The sequence below is a fragment of the Aotus nancymaae genome, unplaced genomic scaffold, assembly GCF_030222135.1.
Source record: "Aotus nancymaae isolate 86718 unplaced genomic scaffold, 86718_ANA_hifiasm-v0.15.2.pri h1tg000004l, whole genome shotgun sequence".
NCBI lineage: Eukaryota > Metazoa > Chordata > Mammalia > Primates > Aotidae > Aotus > Aotus nancymaae.
Window position 1 is genome coordinate 44669800 of NW_026988415.1, and position 21485 is coordinate 44691284.

The 21485-nt window shown below is 41.1% G+C and overlaps 3 protein-coding genes across 5 annotated transcripts in view; 2 read left to right on the plus strand and 1 right to left on the minus strand.

Moving 5' to 3' along the window:
* LOC105710519 (T-complex protein 11-like X-linked protein 2) overlaps positions 1-21485 on the plus strand; it is a 150092-nt gene that overhangs the window by 29601 nt on the left and 99006 nt on the right.
* Positions 1-21485, plus strand: part of TMSB15A (thymosin beta 15A) — a 72821-nt gene that overhangs the window by 29599 nt on the left and 21737 nt on the right. The window lies entirely within an intron of this gene.
* LOC105710518 (nuclear RNA export factor 2-like) lies at positions 899-20488 on the minus strand. Its single transcript, XM_012442889.3, is given in 22 exon segments — positions 899-943; positions 1082-1142; positions 3942-4124; positions 4617-4689; positions 5365-5407; positions 5519-5634; positions 5743-5801; positions 5918-6025; positions 6173-6228; positions 6311-6379; positions 6815-6851; positions 8569-8678; positions 8872-8979; positions 9099-9187; positions 9345-9414; positions 9513-9593; positions 9712-9816; positions 9928-10011; positions 11032-11161; positions 11406-11589; positions 20159-20172; positions 20253-20488. Coding segments are annotated over 22 exon segments (2061 nt in total).

Genomic DNA, 21485 nt, shown 5'->3' on the forward strand with positions numbered 1-21485 from the left:
TCATTTATAGGATTGTGAATTGAAAATGTTGTACCGCTATTATTTTAATTTCAAAAAGTATGCCTGCTGATTGTCTAACGTGAAATCATCACAGAAGTGTGGGCAATAAATTGTGCAAATGTGTTCTTCAACTCTTGCCTGCAATTTGCAACTGCTAAATGCCAGTTGTTGAGAAAGGTCCTACCAAAATGACCATAACCTGAGATTCTGTGCTGCTGTTCTTTGTTTAGAAGTGAAAATAAATGGCTGAACCTCTTCAAGAATATGGAGCACCAAGTGTCAGCTATCTGAGGAATGAGCTGGGCAGATGGGCTGAGCCTCTCCCTGCAGGTGGTAACCTGAGGCTCCTTCTAGCATAGTGCACCTTCAGGAAAGGGAGGGGTCGGGACGGTGGATGGAAGCCCCTGGTGTGCCAAGGTAACATGCCTGCTTCTGTTGGGCTCCAGGTCGAGCATCTGACAGAGTTCCACTGTCTCTCAAGGCCAAGGCCAATCTCTGGAAGGAGCATGTGTCCTTTCTTATCAGGATTTACTGACAAATTACATATGAAGGCAAGCCCTATCAATATATCTGCTAAGGCGAGCCAGGGATGAACAGGGATGCAGGGCCTTTCAGTCCTGGCCCTGCTGGCTCATGGTTAGGGGAAGAGCAATCCAGGACACACAATGTACAACATGCAACATCACTGTTTATTATGAAAATAAATGGTGATCTTGAGTGGGGTGAATACACAGAAAAACTGGTTCTTTGAGTGGTTATGTCACCCACCCTGCAAGTTAACTTTGGCTTTCTGGTCAGCCAGGCCTCCAACCCCAATCCTGGGCATGGTCTCAGGCTGGTGAAAAGAGGAAATAAAGCAGATGTCAATGAAGACAAAGAAGACATCTAAGGGCTCCTTTTAGTGGATTTGCTTGAGGACTTCTACTGGGATCTTGCTCTTGGTCTAGAGGAAGTAAAGAAAAGGAGTTGGGTTGTCCCAAGAGCCAGATGCTCTGGGTTCCATACTCAGACCACCTGGGCTACAATTTTCTGGCCTTTCTGGAAACATCCATGTTTTACCCACTTGATTCCCAGATCTCACCTGGAGCATAGTGAAAACCTGGTCAGCTTTGGTGTAGTTCTACTCACTGTCCTGAAGGCACCTATGGGAGAAGAACAGGTGATCTCTGACACACTGACTACGCAATGCTATGCCTTAATCTATGCTACTTTTTGCTGGGACACATGTACCAATATAAGCACCATTGTAGGGAAAACTAAAATGCCAACTGCTGACATTCATGCCCACGAGAATTCAAAACAAAAAACAGGTTTGTTCAAATGAACAAGAGCTTAATACATATTGACAAAAAAAGATGTTCAAGAAATAACAAATAGAAATTCAAAAATAAAAATTATCCACTAATTTTTAAATTGCGATATAAGACAGCATTCACCATTTTAAGGTATATAATTCAATAATTTTTCTAGTATATTTACAAGATTGTGCAACCATCCCAATTTTATCTACCCAAAACATTTTCACCACCTTAAAAAAAATACTCCTTACCTGTTAGAGGTCACTCTTCATTCCCCTTTTTGTCCAGACCCTGGTTACCATTAATCTGTTACCTGTCTCTGTGGATTTGCCTATCTGGGGCATTTTATGTAAACGGACTCATACAACATGTAGTCTTTTGTGATTGGCTGCTTTCACTTAGCATAATATTTTCTTGAACTCTTGACCTCAGGTGATCCACCCACCTCGACCTCCCAAAGTGCTAGGATTACAGGCGTGAGCCGCCGCGCCCAGCCGACTTAGCATAATATTTTCAAGGGTCATCCATGTTATAGCATGTATCACAACCTCATTCTATTTTATTGCTGAGTAATATTTCATTATATGAACATATCACATTTGATTTATCTTCATAAATTGATGAATATTTGGATTGTTTCCATTTTTGACTATTATGAATAATTCTGCTATAAACACTCATGTTCAAGTTTTTGTGTGAACATAAGTTTTCATCTCTCTTTGTGTAATTGCTGTGTCATATAGAAATTCCATATTTACCATTTTGAGGAACTGCCAAACTATTTTCCACAGTGGCTGCATCATTTTCCATTCTTACCAGCAATGTATGAGGGTTGCATTTTATCCACATCTTTGTCAAGATTTAAAAACAATTATTTTTTAATTGACACATAATTGTACATATTTATGGGGTACATAATGATGCTTCAATACATGCAATGTACAGTAAATAGATGAATGTAATTAGCATATCCATCATCTTAAATATTTATCTTTGTGTTGGGAACATTTAATATCCTCCTTCTAACTATTTGAAACTACATATTATTAACTATAGTCATCCTACAATGCTGTAAAACACTAGAACTTATTCCTCCTATGTAGCTGTAATTTTGTATCTTTAAACAAAGCTCTACCTATTGTTTTCCTCCTATCAATGCTTGTTATTTCATTTTCAAAAGATGGTAGCCATCCTGCTGTGTGTGAAGTGATAGATACCTCAGCGTGATTTAGATTTGCATTTCCCAGATGACTAATGATGTTCAGTATCTTTCCATGTGCTTTTTGGATATTTTTTTGTTTTTTTTGGAGAAATGTCTGTTTGGATCCTTTCCTATTTTAATTGGGTTTTTTTCATTTTTATGGTTGAGTTCTGAGAATTCTTTATATATTCTGAATACAAGTCCCTTATCAGGTGTATAATATGCAAATATTTTCTCTGATTCTTGGGTTGTCTTTTCACTTTATTGATAGTGTCTTTTGATGCAAAACAAGTTTTAAATTTTGAAGAAATCCACTTTATCTAATTTTGTGTGTGTATGTGTGTTTTGTTATATGTCAGAAACCATTGCCTAATTTAAGGTCACAAAGATTCACTCTTTTGTTTCCTTCTAAGATTTTTATAGTTTTAGTTCTAACTTTTAGACCTTTGACTATTTTGATTTATTTTTTGTATATGGCATAAGATAGGGGTACAAATTCATTGTTTGTGAGTGGATATCCAGTTGTGCCTGTACCAGTTGTGAAAAGGCTATTCTTTCTTTATCCACTGGCTTTTGTTTTTTTTTTTGGCACTCTGATTGAAAATCAATTGACCATAAAGGTAAGGATTTTGGTTTATTTTGGACTCTCATTTTATTACATTGATCTATATGTCTATTCCTAGATCTGTATCACTCAATATGGATTGATTACTATAGCTTTGTAGTAAGACTGCAGTAACTTTGTAGTGGGTCCTCCAACTTTATTCTTTTTCAAAATTATTTTTTATTCTGCGTTCATTGAATTTTCATTTCAATGGTAAGGTTAACCTCTAAATTTCTACAAAGAAGCCAGCTGGGATTTTGATATGGATTGCATTTGCATTGAATCTATAAATAAATTTGGAGAGTATTGCCATTTTAACAACATTAAGTCTTCCAATCCAGGGATATGGGATGCCATTCCATTTATTTAGGCCTTCCTTAATTTCTTTCTATAATATACTGCAGATTTGAAAGTAAACATTTTAGATTTTTTTTTGATTAAATTTGTTCCTATGTTATTTTTATTCTATTGTACATGGAATTGTTTTCTTAATTTTATTTTCTTATTGTTCATTACAGGCATATAGTAATACAATTGGTTTTCGTATATTGATTTTGTATTCTAAAACTATGCAGAATTTATTTATTAATTTTGATAGGTTTTTGTGTTGTTTACATAGGATTTTATATATACAACATCATGTCATGTGATCTGAACACTATATTGTTTAAAAATTAATTTCATCATCACTATCAATTAATATATATACTTTATGAGCCTGTTCATTTTTGGAAGCACAACATCTAAATAGTTTTTTTACAAATTAACTGAAAGTTTCCATTTTTCACTCCCCACTCTTCCCAGCTCACATCTATCCTGAAAGACTCCCAGCACTCACTTCTGAGACTGCTCAAGGTTCATCCCAGACTGAGTGGAGACAGTATGCATTGTTTCTTGCTGCTCCTGGGAGAGGGTGGGCAAGGAGCTGGAGAAGGGTACAGGCAATGGGATGGAGAAGGCACTCTGGGTCTCTTTCATGCTGGCATTCCTCAGTATCAGCTCGTCATTCACAATATACAGACTGGAGAAAAGATAAGCCCTCAGACAACTGGAAAAATGGACAACCCCACACTTTCAACAATGATTTTGATCCACTACCACTGAGGAAACCATATTCCTTCCAAGCACCTACTCTGCCCACCTTTCAGATTCCTTGGCTGGTAGGCTTTATCCCTGCTGCAGAGTCTACCTTTGGAAAGGTTGTCTACCAGTTTCCCTAGATTTGTAGATTTAACCCCAACGCATTTACAGTTTACAAAATAAGTAGACATCCCATTTTCAGAAAAGGACTGAGTCACAGAGAAATCTTATGACTGTATGAAAAGACACACAACTAATTAGTAAGTATTGTGGCCAAAAAGAAAATCTGGTATTCTCCTAATCTAGACCTCTCTTTGGATCTATCAGTTGGCTTTACATGGTACTGAGAACTCCCCGAGGACTGCACCACCACATTCTCACACCACTGACTCTAGGACAGGATGGGTGCTCCCACCCACAACACAGCACTTACTTGGAATTGCTGACAGAAGTCAAGATGAAGGTTCGGGTGAAGGCAAGAACAGAACCTGGAGACTCTCTTTCCACTTTAACAACAACAAACAATGATACCTCCTTACAGTTGCACATTTTTTACACATTCACACAGGGTTCTCCAGTCAGGGAGATAATCTCGTGGTACCCTGAAGGGAACCAGGCTGGGACAACTTTTCAGTGAGAGTCAGGAGGGGGTTTCAGGGATTTAGAGGGCAACAATAGGAACAATTGGCTCCCAGGGATAGAACCCCCTAACATGTGTCAGGTCTCTTGACAAACATAAGTTCACTTGATTCATTTTACACATTTGCCCAAGAGATGACCTTATGAACCCATCTTGCAAATAAGGAAACTGAGGGATTAGGTAATAGGACAATGTCCAAAGTTTGTAAAGGAAGAACCTGGGATGAGAGCCATTAAACTCTACAGCCTGTGTCCCGAACGGCTGAGCTGTCCAGGTGCAGACAGGTATGGATGTAGATCAGGAAGTAATGACATTTGGGAACAAAACTGAGAGAGACGAAGAACAAAAAGGGAAGGGAACAAAAAGGAAAGAACACAAAGATAACAGAAAGTTGGGAGGAGAGGAAGACCACAAATGGAGAGGAAGAATGCAAGGGGAGGGGAGAGGAGCAACCTGGGAAGCTGAGAGAGTTCTCGGAGTAAGCCCAGCCTGGGGATGGAAGTAATGAGTGATCTGGAGAGGAGAATCTATAGACACTCACCTTCCTTAAATACTCCATTGACAGAAAAGAAGAGCATCCTTTCCTGAAAAGGAAGAAGAAAAAACTAGAGCCTTCGTGTTCCTCCTATCTACTTCCCTACTGCCTACCTACTTCAGCTCTCTAGGCCTAACTGAGGGAGTAAGCAGGTGCTCACCGTCTGGATGCACAAGTCTACCACATAGGAGTTAAGGTCATGCTGAGTTCTGGGCAATACACTGAGGGAGTCCACAATCGCGTGTTTTGTGTGCTTCAGCAGCTGAACCCTCAGGCCTGTGTGAGAAAGAGAAGCAATGGGGGCTGCCACATCCTGCCCCCTGTACCCTATTATTGACTCCCCACCCCATTTCCCATGCTGATCTTCCCCCACCACACACTCACAAGAGTCCTTGATATTCTTTATATTCCTGCTGTCCTTTAAGTACTTTTCCAAGTTGCTTCTAGGAGAAAAAGAGGAACAGGAGTGGGTGGTATGGCCAATACAGACATTTCCAGGAACTGCCCTTTGCAGGGAAGCCACATGGCCCCAGACCAGAGTCAGAGCTGAGATACTCACGGGGCTGGGTCCTCAGGGTTGAGGGGTATGGTCAGGGAGAAGCAGGCCTTGTCATGGTAAGCACTGAGGAGACCCTTTCTATCTTCAGAGTCATAGATCAAGTAATACCTGTGAAAGAGAAGTGGGGATAGGCTATTTCTGTGGCCTGGGCCCCAAATGAGACTTGAAGACCCCCTAAACCCATGAATAGACATTTGCTTGGGGGGCCTGTCTTGTCTCAACCTTCCACTGCCTCTTGATTTTGGGGGTACTTACTGAAGCAGGAACTGAACCACCAGATTCTTTATGATCTCAGATCCTTTATAGCTTTCCTGGAATCAAAAGACGCCTTGAAGCTATGTGGTTTAAAAACCATCCCTTACAATACCTCAAATCTTGATGGTCCCTCCTTACCTTACAAGGTTTTATTATCTCAGGGGCTTCAATGCCCATTATAATTGGAGATGCTAAATCCTGGCCATCCTGAGAAAGGAAAGAGGTAGTCAGCAGTGCATACCAGGGAGGTAGAGCTGGATGAGTAAGGAGATGAACAAGCCCAGAGGGAACATCGATCAAAGGTGAGGTGTGAAATGGCCCCCTCAAAATTCTATCAGCAAAACAACAGCTGGAGTCTTCAACAGTGGGTCTTGGAAGCCTCTATTATTAGATGCAATTTTTGTGTGAATTAATGAGTAGCAGAGTGTGTGTGTGTGTGTGTGTGTGTGTGTGTGTGTGTGCGTGTTTATGGACATTTTATTCCAGGGAGAATATTCTTGTTTTTTTTCAGGAATCTCTGCCTCTAAAATGGATGAGGGTCGATACAAACATGTGATCTAGGCAATACCCAAAGGACTTGAGGGCAGGCATGGAGGTCATGTACTTGAGTAAGAGGAGACAGTGATGACTGTAAATACTTACCAGGCGTAACAACTCTGGGAAACATTCCAGGATGGTACTGTCCATAACCAAAAATAGAATGAAGTGATTGACAGTTTAGGGTTGCATAGCCTTTTTCCTCCCTCTCTTCCCCCCTCCCTCTCCCTCTCCTTTCTTGTGGTTAGCTTCCACCTAGACTGCCCTGACTCTCCTTTCTCCAGTGCCACAAGCAGCAGCATTGGGAGCTCCAGAGCTTTCTTCCCCTATCTCTCTTCCTTCCTCCCTCCCTCCCTCCCTCCCGCACCTTTGTCCAAATCCCCAGGGAAGGCTCCGCAGGGAGAAGGAAATGGGGTGGGAGCCCAGTGCTCTGCTACCTCATTGGCTGTCCATCAACCTGCCTGACCTGGCCCTGGCCAAGAGCAAGTCAGCCCTTAGGGATGGCCCAGGGTGCTGGGACAGGGAGGTGAGTGAGGCCAGGCTCAGGAGGCAGGAAGGGGAAGGCGGGGGGGATGACAGTAGAAATGGGGCCAAGGTAGGGGTGGGAGGGACGGGGGAGACATAGGAGATGAGAGACAAAGGAGAAGCAGGATGCAAAGCAAAGGGAAGGGAAAGATGCTCTACTGTGGGGGGTGGACTTCAGGGAGGAAGAGAGGAGAAAAGGGCTCCCCTGCTGCAGCCCTTTCCCTCACTGCCCCATGGCTGGCCCTGGGGACCTAGGCAGGAAAGGAAAACATGTACCTGTTGGGCTGGGGCCCGCTGGATGCAGCTGGAGCCTTTCTCACCTGTGTGAGCTCAGTCTGAGCTGGGCATGGGAAACAGAACAGCCACGGGGACAGGAGACCTTCTTCCAGGAGGAGTGAAGGGTCAGGCTCCAGCTCAGCATGGGATTCAGAGTCTGGGGACCCCCCTACCAGTCACTGCATTCTCTTCTGATGGTCCCTGGCACCTGTGCTCCTCTGTGCTGACGCCTTGACCGAGGAATGCTACCTGTCTTTGGCTACCTAGGGCTCCTCTGAGGCCCCAGGCAGGATGATGTGAGATGTGGACGGAAGGAGGGGCAGTGCCCTGAGAGGCCTGTCCTTCTGTCTCCTCAACCTCCTCTGCCCACTGCCTCAAGAAGGTGGCCCACTTCTGATCCCCTGACTCAGAAAACCCAGGTTTCTCCCCAAGGAGGGCCCAGCTCCTGGCATTGGGCCAGAGGGAGAGATGGCATGATAGCAGCCACCCAGGGCCTCAGCCCTCAGCATGGGGCAGGGAAGCCCCGATGCCAGCCCAGGACAGGTGCAGGAACCTTTTTGGAGCAAGAGAAGGAGAATCCCCCTCGAGACTTGGGAGGGAAACCTGTCTCAGCATGGAGGCAGGAAGACCTGCCTCAGCATGAAGACCTGGGCTGGGAGACTCTTCTTGGTCCAAGGCGCCAGCATCAGAATATTGCTGGTCCTGTGAAGGTGGGGGAGCCCCGCTCCCTGGAGCACACTCACAGAGGGTGTGTTGGAGGAGGCTGGGCGTGCTGGAGGAGGCTGGGATGAGACAAGTGGGAAACACCACAGAGCAGGTGAAAAGGAGAGCATGCCAGAGGAAGGAAAGGAGACCACTAAGCACAGATGAGTGAGTGACACCGAGAGAGGAGTGTGTGTGTGTGTGTGTGTGTGTGTGTGTGTGTGTGTAGGAGGGGAGGTTTGCGGTCCTCCCAGAGGACCAAGGCTGCCTCTCCCTGCAGAAGGGCACTTTCAGATATAGCTCAGTCATCCAGGGAGCAAAGGTGCCCAGGAAGGGCAACAGGGGTTGCCACTGACCTTACATAGGCGGACTCGTCAGAGAAGGTGCTGCACAAGGGGTTCCCTTCTAGCCACAGCTCTTCGAGCTTCAGCCCTTTCACCTTGCCCAACTCCCACACCGACTTCAGCTAAGAAAGATGGGGAGGAAACTGGAGAAGGAGGGCCAGGGAAAGACAGACACCCGGGACCCTGGGCCCCAAATTCCCCCAGCCCTCACAGTCACCTACAGACACCAGACACCTCTGCCTGCCTGTTGCCAACATCCTGATGTGTACCGCCATCCATCCTCCCCCCAAAGTTGATCTGGCTCCCGCTTCTCACCTCATTTTTGGAGAGGTTCAGGATCTTGACTTTGGGGGCCTTCTCTGTAATGTCAGACAGGCCATCCAGCTGGTACAGTTTGTTGTTGCACAAGTTCAAAGACAGTAGCTTTAGGTCAAGAAGAGTTAGTGTGGCGGCTACTACCTTGGGCCTCGGAGACAAATCTGCCTTTAACCCCATCTCTTCCACCCCCTAATTAAATAGTAGCACTGGGCCTAATGCCTCACCTCAGGAAAATTTGTTGAAATGATCTTCAGAGTGGCAGCCATGTAGTTTCTTCGATTCAGGCTTATATAAAAATGATGTTTCACCAAGTCTTCAGGAAGCCAAGAGAAGGGAATCAGAAGGCTGGGAGGGCCCAGCTAGATCAGCACCAGCATCAACCCCTCCCAAAGTTGCCATCCATATAAGTCTCCCTCCCAGGGAGACTGCTCTGCTCCCACTTGCCTTAGAATTGTTGCTGTCAGCCATACCTGGGTCAAAGCAGAGACTCTGGAGATCAAGAGCTTGCTGGGAGACATCATATCGTTTGTTCATGGTCAGCTATAGAGACAGAGATGAAAAGAGAAGCTCTGAGGCTCTGGTGGTGGTGACAGGGATATAGGGGTGGGGGAAGAAGAGGTGCCTTGAGTCTGTATTACCTTTAGCTGTGTCATAACTTTTGGTTTCTTCTTTTTCTGCATAGACTGGGGTTCAGTAGAAAGATTGACAAAAACAAACACCTGCAAGAAGGTGAGGCAAGGTGAGCGCCAGGACCTCTAATCTCAAAAAGACAATGACTAGTCCATGGTCTGTCCTCCTGTCCAGAGATTACATATCAGGAATATTGTTGACATATACCTTTTGGTTTTCCTTATCATGAATCTTGCAGTTGACTTTCCTTAATGCACAGGCAGCATGAACATCCTGGACAAAGAAGTGGGCCTGATTTTGGTCGTAGTGGAACTACAGGGAGTGAAGGCAAGAGTAATAGTGTCAGAGGTCAGTGGTCCCTTCTGAATCAGGCCTCTCCCCCTTCCCTGTGCCCACTCATCTGGCTTCACCATATTCTCTTACATTGACTGGAGTGAAGGAGACATTGCAATGACTCTGGATTGAATTCACTATCCATGTCTTACCATACTTTATCCCATAAGGAATCTAATGGTGAAAAGAAGAGATGGGGTAGAAGAGAGACAACATGGAATTAAGCCTGGAAAATAGACCCAACTAAGTGTTTTATTCTAACCTTCTAGTGGATCTTCAAAAAACTTCTAAGATAGGGACCATTAACATAATTTCAACTTTTTATTTTTTTGCCAGACATGGAATTCCTAGTTGTTGTCTTTACTCTTTATTCCAAATTTACCCCCAAGATAATAAAATTCAGATGTTCTAAACGATCTTTTTTTAAGGTGCTAGGAGATTCTACCTATTGAAGACTCAGCCTGCACCTCTGACAAGAACTCCAGAAACTCAACACCGCTACACTCAGCTTGAGCCATGAGGCATCTGGTGGAAAGCTGCTCCATCTTCTTGGCAGTAGTTTCCACTTTTGCTTTAAGACAATCTCTGTGCCCTCTTGCAGTCAGCCTGTTCCCTATACATTGTTTTTCTGAACCTGCCCTTAGATGTTAACTCCCCCGTCCTCTGAAAAATATCTAGTCTTTCTTTTTCTTTCTTTCTTTTCTTTCTTTCTCTTTCTTTCTTTCTTTTCTTGTTCTTTCTTTCTCTCTCTTTCCCTCCCTCCCTCCCTCCCTCCCTTCCTTCCTTCCTTCCTTCCCTCCCTCCCTTTGTCTTTCTGTCTTTCTTTCACAGAGTTTTGCTTTTGTCGCCCAGGCTGGAGTGCAATGGCGCAATCTCTGCTCACTGCAACCTCCGCCTCCCAGATTCAAGTGATTCTCCTGCCTCAGCCTCCTGAGTAGCTGGGATTACAGATATGTGCCACCACACCTGGCTAATTTTTGTATTTTTAGTAGACAGGATTTTACCATGTTGGTCAGGCTGGTGTCGAATTCCTGACCTCCAGTGATCTGCCTGTCTCGGCCTCCCAAAGTGTTGGGATTACAGGCATGAGCCACTGCGCCCTGCCAATATCTAATATTTTTACATGTGATTAACACAACTCTCCCTGACTCACCTTTCCTGCATATTTTTTGGCATTTTTCTCAGGACACTCACTGTGACCTTGAACCAGGTTCCCGGGTCTCCACTCTGTGTGTTCTCCACTTCTCTCTCTGGAGAAATTCTATCTTGGTATTCACCATGGCATTTCACAGTCCTACTATTGGGTTGTAAGGTACAGGGGTTGCTGTAGGGAAATGGATAAAAATATATGTCTATAAATGTATAGAAATGCATAGAAATGTGACATAGTTTTTCATACACCCTCAACTCACTGAAAACCAGGTCTGCAATTAGGATTTCTCAGCCATTACTTCACTTCTAGCATTCTTCAGTTTTTCAATGACAGGAAAAAAAGAGACTACAGAGAGTGAAAGAAATACAAAGTTCCAGGGGCTGCTATGTGCAAACCAGCCTGCCTAATCACTTACTTTCTTATTTGGGGGTCCTCGTGGACATCCCTCACCTCCACATTTTCATCATCCTCCTGAAGGTGGGGAGGTGGGAGCTCATACCCATCATGTTCATCATGAAGGTTCTCCTTTCCAAAATTATCCTGGGAAGAATCTCCACCTTTATTTTCTCCTTGAGGAGAGCTGTTACCATCACTGTGTTCTGAAATTTGGAACAGAAATACATACCATTTACCATTTCTTGGCCTAACACCATAGTAGGGCAAGCAAAATGCCAGCTTGCCCTAATAGAGCAGTAACACAACCCCCAGAAAGCAAACTCCTCTACCTGTCCAGATAGGAGGGCCTTTTCTTACAGATGACATAATTAGGGAAGAAATCTTAAAGGAGGAGGTAACTGTGTGGAACCATTTGGAAAACGGAGCAGAATTTATAAAGAACAGAAGTGTGAATGTTCATGGATTAGACAGGACATCAACCACACCCCAGGAAGGATCCAAATCTTGCCTTCTCTTGTGCCACTGTAGTCTAACAATCTCACCAAAACATGATTAGCAACCTCTCTCACACCTCCCAAATGCAATCAGCCATGAAATTGATTTTATTAATAATCAGCAAGCTGTATGGTCTCTTCTAATGCAAACTTTCATGACAGGGTAGATTGATGTATCATCCTACTAAACTGTCTCTTTGCCTCCAGCCTTGCCTTCAAAAATACTTTTTTTGAAATACACAGAGTGAGCTGTCTTTTTGCTGAGCCTGAAATGCCTTTCAGCTGAGAAGACAATGCTTCTACCCTCTACTCTTCTATAACAAGGAGCTGAACAATGATCAGAAATGATAGGTGTCAACTACAATTTCCAAGTGTTTAGAGATTTTTCTGTGGTCAGAGAGAATAATCTGTATGACTTTCATTCTTTCAAATTTACTGAGGTTTGTTTGATGACCCAGGACATGGTCTGTATCTATGAACATATTCTATCACGAATGTTGTAAGATATGTGGGAAGAAAGTATACTCTGCTGTTGTTGGGGATGTTGAAGGCCCCAGTGATAATTGTGGACTTGGCTATTTCAGCTCCATCAGTTTTTGTTTCATGTATTTTCAGCCTCCGCTGTTTGGGTGTGTACACAGTTAGGATCATTCTGTCTTCCTGGTGGATTGATCCTTTTATCATTATGTAATATCATTTTTGTTTCTACAGATTTCTTTGCTAGCAAGTCTACTTTATGAAATATTGTGGACTCAGGTATGCTTATTATGTGTTTCAGTTATATTTCACAATGTATTTACTCCTAGGAATTTCCTTGTTCACCCTCCGTATTCCCCATCAACATGTTCAATTAACCATGTGGCAAGATTTGGAAGTTTAATTTACAGCTACAAAAATAAGATAGTATCAATTCTTTTTCCCATAAGCATATTGACGAATGATATTTTATTTTTATCACATTCAACTTCAACAGCAACAATAGTAATACTAGTGGTTTTGAAGGTGGGGATTAAGGATATTAGATTATTTGAAGCCAGCTTCCTTTTGGCATCTAAATGTAATGTTCTCTAGGTTTGTATTTAATTTAATTTATATATATTTTATTGAGACACGGTGTTACTCTGTCACCTAGGCTGGAGTGCAGAGGTGTGATCTTGGCTCACTGCAACGTCCACCCCTCAGGCTCCAGTGAATCCTCCCACCCCAGCCTCCCAAGTAGCTGGGACTATAGGTGCACACCACCATGCTAGGCTATTTAAAAAAAAATTTTGGTAGACATGGGGTCTCAACATGTTGCCCAGGCTGATTTCGAACTCCTAAGCTCAAGAAATCCTCCTGCCTCGGTCTCCCAAACTTCTGGGATTATAGGCATAAGCCACCGTGCTAATCCATAGGTTTGTATTTTATACATATTATATATTAATTACTCCATGTTATCTCAGGACGTACTTGTGAGTAAACATTCTGTTCACTCCTGATCCATTTACAATATAATTGTTATGACCAGGCCTCAGATGAACTCCTCTGGAAAGTCATTGCTTTCACTGTGTGACCCATGGTCAAGATAGTCTTGTTACTCACAACCTTTGGGACTTTTCTTGTAAGGCATTGGAAGTGAAATTAAATATGGGTAGAGCATTTGATCCAGAAATGTTCAGTCCTTAAAATTTGATGATAGCTTGGAATGCTCTCTTTTTCTCATAATTCACATTCAACTGATCAGGAAAGTCTCTTGACTCTACCTTTACAATATATCCAGAGTCTGGCTCCTTTTCATTCCCTCCATTGCTACTACCCTGGCAAGGTCACCAACATCTATCTCCTGGATTACGTTGCCTTCCAACTTGTCCCTCTGCTTTTACACTTGCTTCCTCACCATACATTTTCATCATAGTGGGGAGAGTGATTTCTTTAAAGCATAAGTCAAATCTCATTCCTCTGCTCAAAAATCTTTTAACAAACTTCAATCATATTGTAAAAATATCTGTAACCTGCTCTTTTCAGTTAACATTTTATATCATTGCATGTTCAGAAATAATATTTAATTGATTTTTATTATTTATCAAATTAATATGCTTTCCTTTACAGACATTGTGGAAATTAAAGCTAAGGTCACCTGTTTACCAGAGCAAGAACTGATGGTTGAATCTCACTGAGCTGGAAGCTCAGGAAAGAATAAATATGATTAGTCCAAAATTCCTATTTTTCATATTTTCTAAAATGTCTAAATAACAATTTCTGACTTTAATATAATTTATACATTAGATTATTATTTTAGTTAAAATCGGTTACAAACTTTAATCTACTAATAAAATTTCAAATTTTAATAAATCCTTCAAGTTTTTGCTACTATAAACAATGCTACTAAGAATAGGATTATATATACCTTCTATTATTTGTTTACAGTTTTTCCTGCAATAATTCTACAAGTGGATTACTTTGATCAAAACATGAATGCTTTCAAATTTAAGAGATTTTTAGAAGTGGCATTTAAAATATATATTTATACTTATTTGCATGCTAATAAAGAGTGAGTGAATGAGCTTATATTCTCACCAGTTCACGAACCATTTTGAAAATTTGTATTCATTGATACAAAAATTGCCCTTTTTAAAGTTTATATTTGAAAAGCATTGCCTCAATGTATATATTCATAATTAGTCAGGAGGATGGCTGGAAGAGAAGGATCCAGAATTTATTATCAGGGTAGTGGCTGAGATATCAGAGAGTAGTTGAGCCTGATGTTCTCATAAAGAAGAGGCAAACAATCAAGGATGGAAGCATAAGATGACGATGAGCAATGGCAATACAATAAAATGAGAAAAGCTTCTGATATACTGAATCCATGCTAGTCATATACATCCATCCTGAAAACTTCATGGAAAGCATATTACATGTGTTTACCCATTCCTGTGGCATTATCTTCTAAACATTAGAGAGAAGCCACAGTAAAGAAGATAACAATGAGGATAATAACTATACCAAACTCAGCATTTGAAAAAATAATTTAGAGTTTTTCTTCCAGTAAAGAGAGATTAGTTAAGTTGTACCAAACTTCCAATTGAGAATAACTAGAAAAGTGTGGAAAATCATTTAAAATAAAGATTATTTAAAGGTATCAAAAAGCTAATGATACAGTAAGTTGTTATGGGGGAAACACCAGGGGAAAAAAGGAAACTCAGAATGTAATCCCAATCCTTGGGGCTGATTTTTTTCTAGCAGCAGTTGATGATTCCTAAGGATGTAGGTAAGATGCTAAAATACTGTGAATTTTTGCCAAACTCCCACACAGTCATAGAGCTAAGAGCATAAAATTTGAAGTTGGGCATGTTAAGGAGAGGGGACCTTGGCAAACCACTCAGGCTTAGATAGGAACCTCTAAGAGCTATGTCAAGTAAATATGGGTAAACTGGAAATAGACCAGCCCTCCAAGGAACTGAAGTCCAAATTAATAATCTGAATCATCAGTGAGATTAATTAATCTCAATTAATCAATGGGATTAAAGAGATTTGGGGTTTTCCTTGCAACCTAGCAAGTTGACAGAAAAAAAATCTTCCCATGAGCAAGACAACTTCATCCTAGGACTGAAATAAATAAACCTATAATTATTATATATAGTTCCCTGAAAAAAAAATAGGTGAAAAAGGAGATAAAATGACATGATTAAAAACCAAGCAAGTCAAAAAAAAAAAAAAAAAGACAATAAAAAACACATAAAATCCGAATACTCAGATAATGGCATTATTGTCAAGAATATAAAAGATTATATTTCAGCCAAGAATTGAAAAATATAAAAAATGAACAGAATTTCTAGAATCCGTAAATGAAATAACTGTAATTAAGAACAATTATGTGATTAGCGCATAACATCATAGATGTATTTTTGTGGCCTTTACCCTTCAGTTGACAATGTACATTCTTGCCTTATCACAGTCTAATGCACTTTAGTTCTTTTATATCTCCTTGAACAACAAGGGGGTTTCGAATAGTACGAATACACAAAATGATGAAGGGTACAAAAAGACACAGGGCAAAATTAAAGGGGATACAGTAAATACATCAAATATGTTTAATCTGAGTTTTAGAAGGAAGAAAAGAGAAGAGTGCATAAACAGGATTTGAAGGTATAATGTTTGAGCAGTTTCAAAAAGTAACAAAAGATGCCAAGTCACAGACGCAAGTAGCAATGTATGTTTCAAGTACGGTGGAGTATGAAGAAAACAAAACCCAGGTGCATCATAGTAAAGCTGTTGAAATCCAAAGAAAAAAGCAAATATTTAAAGTAAAATGAAAACAACAGGTTATCTTCAAATGAGCAAAAATAAGGCTGATCAATATATAATTTTTAAACAGAAACAATGTAGCTTAAAGAAAGTAATTGCTATATATTCAGAGTGGTAAAGTGTAATAGCCATAGGTCTAGAATTGTGTGTTTATTTAACTTCCATTTTTTGAAAGATACAAAATGGAAGTTAAACATCTGTGATATTGCAAAACATATATTAGATCTTCAACCCTGTTTGCTGGCATACAACTCCTAAAATTTTTATAAACTCCAAAGTGAAGTCTTTTTGTATGCTAGGCTGGCAGTCCCTAGTAGCTTCAGGATGAGGGATGGTCACTGGAAAGAGCAAGGCAGTATTAGAGGGCTGGGACTTTCAAGGGACTGAAGGATAAGTCAGTCACCAATGGCCAATGGATTAATCAGTCATGAATGTATAAAAAGCCAAAGGACAGGGTTCAGAGAGCCTGGTCAGGGTTCAGATAGATGAACACGTGAAAATTCCTGGATGGTGGCACACCTGAGGAGGGCATAGAAGCTCCACATCTCTTTCCTGTACCTTGCCCCATACATCTATTTGTCTGTATTCTTTGCAATATCCTTTATAATAAGCTAGTAAACATAAGTGCTTCCCTGAGTTCTGTGAGCCATTCTAGCAAATTAATCAAATTCAAAAAGAGGGTCATAGGAACTCCAACTTGAAGGCGATCAGTCAGAAACTCTGAAGGCCCAGACTTCCCACTCGTGGTGTCTGAAGGAGGGGGTCAGTCTTGGGAACTGAGCCCACAACCTGTGGGATCTGATGCTATCTCCAGGTAATCTAATTTTAACACTATCAAAATTAAATTAGAGGACACACAGCAAGTGTTTACTACAAAACTGATTGCTTGCTTGTTGGTGGGGAAAACTCCCCCACATATTTGGTCACAGCAGTCTTCTGTGCTGATGGTTGTTGTAGAGTGAGAAAATAGAAAAAAACACTTTAAGTGAGATTTTTTCATACTTGTTTTTTTTTTTTTTTTTTGAGACAGGTCTTGTTTTGTTGCCACCTAGGCTGGACTGCAGTGACACGATGTTGGCTCACTGCAATCTCCTCCTGGGCTGAGGCAATCTCCCACCTTAGCCCCTAGAGTAGCTGGGATTACAGGCATGCGCCACCACGCCTGGTTAATTTTTGTTATTTTTTTGTAGAGACGGGGTTTTGCCATGTTTTCCAGGCTACTTGTGACTTTTTTTTTTTTTTTGAGATGGAGTCTCGCTCTTGTTGCTCGGGCTGGAATGAAATGGCACGAACTCAGCTCACCGCAACCTCCACCTCCCGGATTCAAGCGATTCTCCTGCCTCAGCGATTCTCCTGCGTCAGCCTCCCAAGTAGCTGGAATTACAGGTGCGCGCCACCACGCCCAGCTAATTTTTGTATTTTTAGTAGAGACGGGGTTTCACCATGTTGGCCAGGCTGGTGCCAAACTTTTGACCTCAAGTGATCCATCTGCCTCAGCCTCCCAAAGTGCTGGGATTACAGGCGTGAGCTACCGCTCCCGGCCCTGCTTGTTACATTTAGTCCAAACGAAAGCTAAGCAAATTTGTCGCCAGTCAACTCAAAACTAAAGACTCATCCTCAGGCCAAAGAAATATGATCCCAGTTTGAGGAATGTAAACACAAGAAGTAATGAAGAATAATGACATTGGCAAATATGTAGGAAAATCTAAATAAATATTTACTATATAATACAGTGATAACATCTTTAAAGAATTTAAATATATGTTCTCATTGTTCAGCTCCCAAAGTGAGTTCTCTTGTAAGTGAGAACATGCAGTGTTTGGTTTTCTGTTCCTGCATTAGTTTGTTGAGGAAGGGGAAAAACATACACAGGGGCCTGTGGTGGGAGGGTTAGGGGAGGGAGAGCATTGGGAAAAATAGCTAATGCATGCTGGGTTTAATACCTAGGTGATGGGTTGATCTGTACAGCAGATCATCATAGCACACGTTTACCTGTGTAACAAACCTGCACATCCTGCACATGTACCCCGGAACTTAAGATAAAAATTAAAAATAATTTTATGCACAGTAGTATATTAGGAGGGACATTAAGAGAGTTAAAACATTGGAGGGTATCTGTGTTGTCCAAGGATATGTGAAAGAACTAACATACATTAGACTGTGATAAGGCAAGAATGTGTGTTGTAATCTGAAAGGTAGACTACAAAAATAACAAAAGAATGTCATATTATCAAGCCAAATGAGGCAAAAATTAACAATTTAAAAATAATTTAAAATTTTACAAAGGAAAAGAGAAAATTAGAATAGGAAAATAGATGTAAAGCAAACAGAAAGATGTTATATTTAAGCCAAATTATATGTGGAATTATGTTATATGTAATGTACTGAAGGTTTCAAATAAAAAAGCAGAAATCATTAGACTCGATTAAAAATTAATTTAACCAAATGCACCTTAAAAGTAACATACGTAAAACAAAACACAGGACATTTGAAAAAAATGCAAAAAAAAATACCACTAAAACACTGACCAAATGAAAGCTGGTATAACCATTCATAAGAGAAAAAATATACTTTCAGTAAAACATTACTAGAAGAAGAAGGGATATTTTGTAATGAAAAATGGTTCGGTTCAACATAAAGATGTTAATAAAACAAACCTCTATTTATTTTTTAATGCAAAGCCAAAATATACATGGCAATAAATTGATGGAATTTGGGCTCTTGCTACTTCCCATTCAAAGGAGACTCTGCTAGGTGTCATGTGGGTTGGAGTGGAGGTGGGAAGGGGGCTCAGTTCCTCCCGCCCTGTGGGGACCTGAAACCAAGGCTTCATGCTGACCAACTCACCCATGGCGTGTCCTGAAGGCAGTGACCTTTCACCAACGTCCTCACAGGAGAATCTTTGTAGTCTGGAGCTGGGGGTTTGCAGAAGTTTGAGGAGGGCAGCCAAGGAAGGTGACAGCAAGTCCCAAGCCACTTTGTTAGTGAACAAAATGGAGTCCTTACAGGAAATTCCTTCTTCAAAGGCAGAGAGAGGAGACCTCTGGGGGCTAGAGGAGACTAAGTTTACTATTCTTACTGCCCTCTAGGTTTCCTTCCAGCCTGACCCCCAGGGAGTTGTTTCCAAGGGAGATACTCTGGCAGAATTAGTTAGCTCCTATCACAGGGCGTCGGGCCTAGGTACTTGTTACAAACAGATAACTTAGCTACTTAGGCTCTTTCCAATACATTACATTGTATTCCTTCATGGAACACGAGAAAACTTATTTACAGAATCACCAGCTCCTTGCTTTCCCTGAAGTTTACTAACTACAAAATATTAAACACTATGAAATGTGTATTTTGAAAATAAAGTCATTCTGCACCTTCTGTCAATATGATCACCACACGATGACCTAAAGATATTCACTGTAAATAATCTATTTACCAACCTAGTGCACACTTTCTAGATGTGCAAGGCAGATATTTACCTACCTTAAAATATGTGTAGTAACAAACATACATATATATTCTTTTAAGAATTTGAAGTCACATAATTTTCTGCAAACTGATTTTTTTCAATATTGTGACATCTTTTAATTCTCATTTCTTTAATCAATGTAGTTCAGACACAAATGTCTATTATAGAGTCATTTTGCTTTTCAGGGAAATTAACTCTTGATATTTGGTACACTTTCTCCTGGTTAGCAAAAGTCCTTTAGTACAGGTTTGTTAACACAAAGTCTGCAATATTGTTGCAAATATGTTCTTCCAGCTTTTCACATTTTAATATTTTTTGTTTTGGCAATATAGAAAGTATTTCTAAACTTTTAGTAAATTTATGACTTAAAAATAAAATAGGTAACTCTTTGGGAGTAGAGTGGGAACGGAAGAACACACGGTGAATAAGAAGGGAAGAAAATGAGTCAGGGAAGCTGGGAGAGTTTTGAGAGGGAGCCCAGCCAGGGGGAGGGAGCAGTGGGGGATTTGGGGAGGAGACTCTGTAGAAACTCACCTTCTTTGAACACCCTGTTTACAGAAAAGTAGAGCATCTATTCATGAAAGGGAAGAGCTTAGGTTCTCAGGATCCCCCTTAACCTCCTACCCACCTCTGGCTCTCTGGGCCTGTCCGAGGGAGGAAGCAGATGCTAACTGTCTGGTACCACATGTCCACCAGGAAGGAGCTGAGGTCATGCTGAGTTTTGGGCAACACACTGAGGGAGTCCACAATGTCATGTTTTGTCTGCTTCAGCAGCTGCCCCCACTGGTCTGTGGAGGAGAGGAGAAGCAAAGTTTGGAGGAGGGCTGCCACATCCTGGCCCTTGGCCCCTGTGATTGCTCCCATCATATCTCCTTACCTTGCCCAGTCTTCCCCATCACACACTTACAGGAGTCCTTGAGTGTTTTTTATTCCTGCTATCCTTGAAGTACTTGCACAAGCTGCTCCTAGGAGAAAAAGAAGAGCAGGAGTGGGTGGTCTGACCAGTGTGGTCATTTCCAGGAGCTGGCCTGTGTCTGCTGGGGATCCTATTTCTCACTATCATCCTGATGTGCACTACCATCTACCATCAACCCAAATTTGATCTGGCCATTTCTTCTCATTTCATTTTTGGTGAGGTTCAGGATCTTGACTTTGGGGGCCTTCTTTATAATGTCAGACAGGTCATGCAGCCAGCAAACTTTGTTGCTGTGCAAATTCAAAGACAATAGCTTCTGGGGAAGAAGACTTAGATAACAACAGAGTGATCATTACTGTCTAGGGCCTCAACAACAGAACTCTCTCCTTTCTTTTGCATTTCATTGATGTGCTCCTTTCCCTGCCCCCATTCTTTTAATTGTTTTAAGAACATTGGGAATGTCAACAAAAATAATGTCTACTGATTTCTCTAGAGGCAAATTAGGAAAGGTGTTCAGAAGAACAAATAGATGTGAATCTGTTGGAGAGAGCACTAGAGTAAGAAACACACCCATTTCTCTGCTGTAATAGCTGAGTCAAGGGAGTAATCATGATTGCTTTCTTCTTTATATTTTATTTGTTTTGTAAATTAAACAGTTGATAATATTTCAGTTTTACAATATACATTTGTTTGAAAAAATCCACCACTTACATTTTGCATAATTTACAGACCTCTGAACTTGCAGACACATTTCTAGGAATTCATCAAACAAGAGATTCTTGTTGTATGGATTTAAAAAATGTTATTATACACTATTTAAATTATAATAAAAATTTATTATGAACAATTTAATATATGTCAAATAATGTCAGAAATAATTTTAGTTATTCCTGACCTAAAGCTTCCCTTTGATGTCTGTTGTTTTGTTAACAGACCTTTAATGGG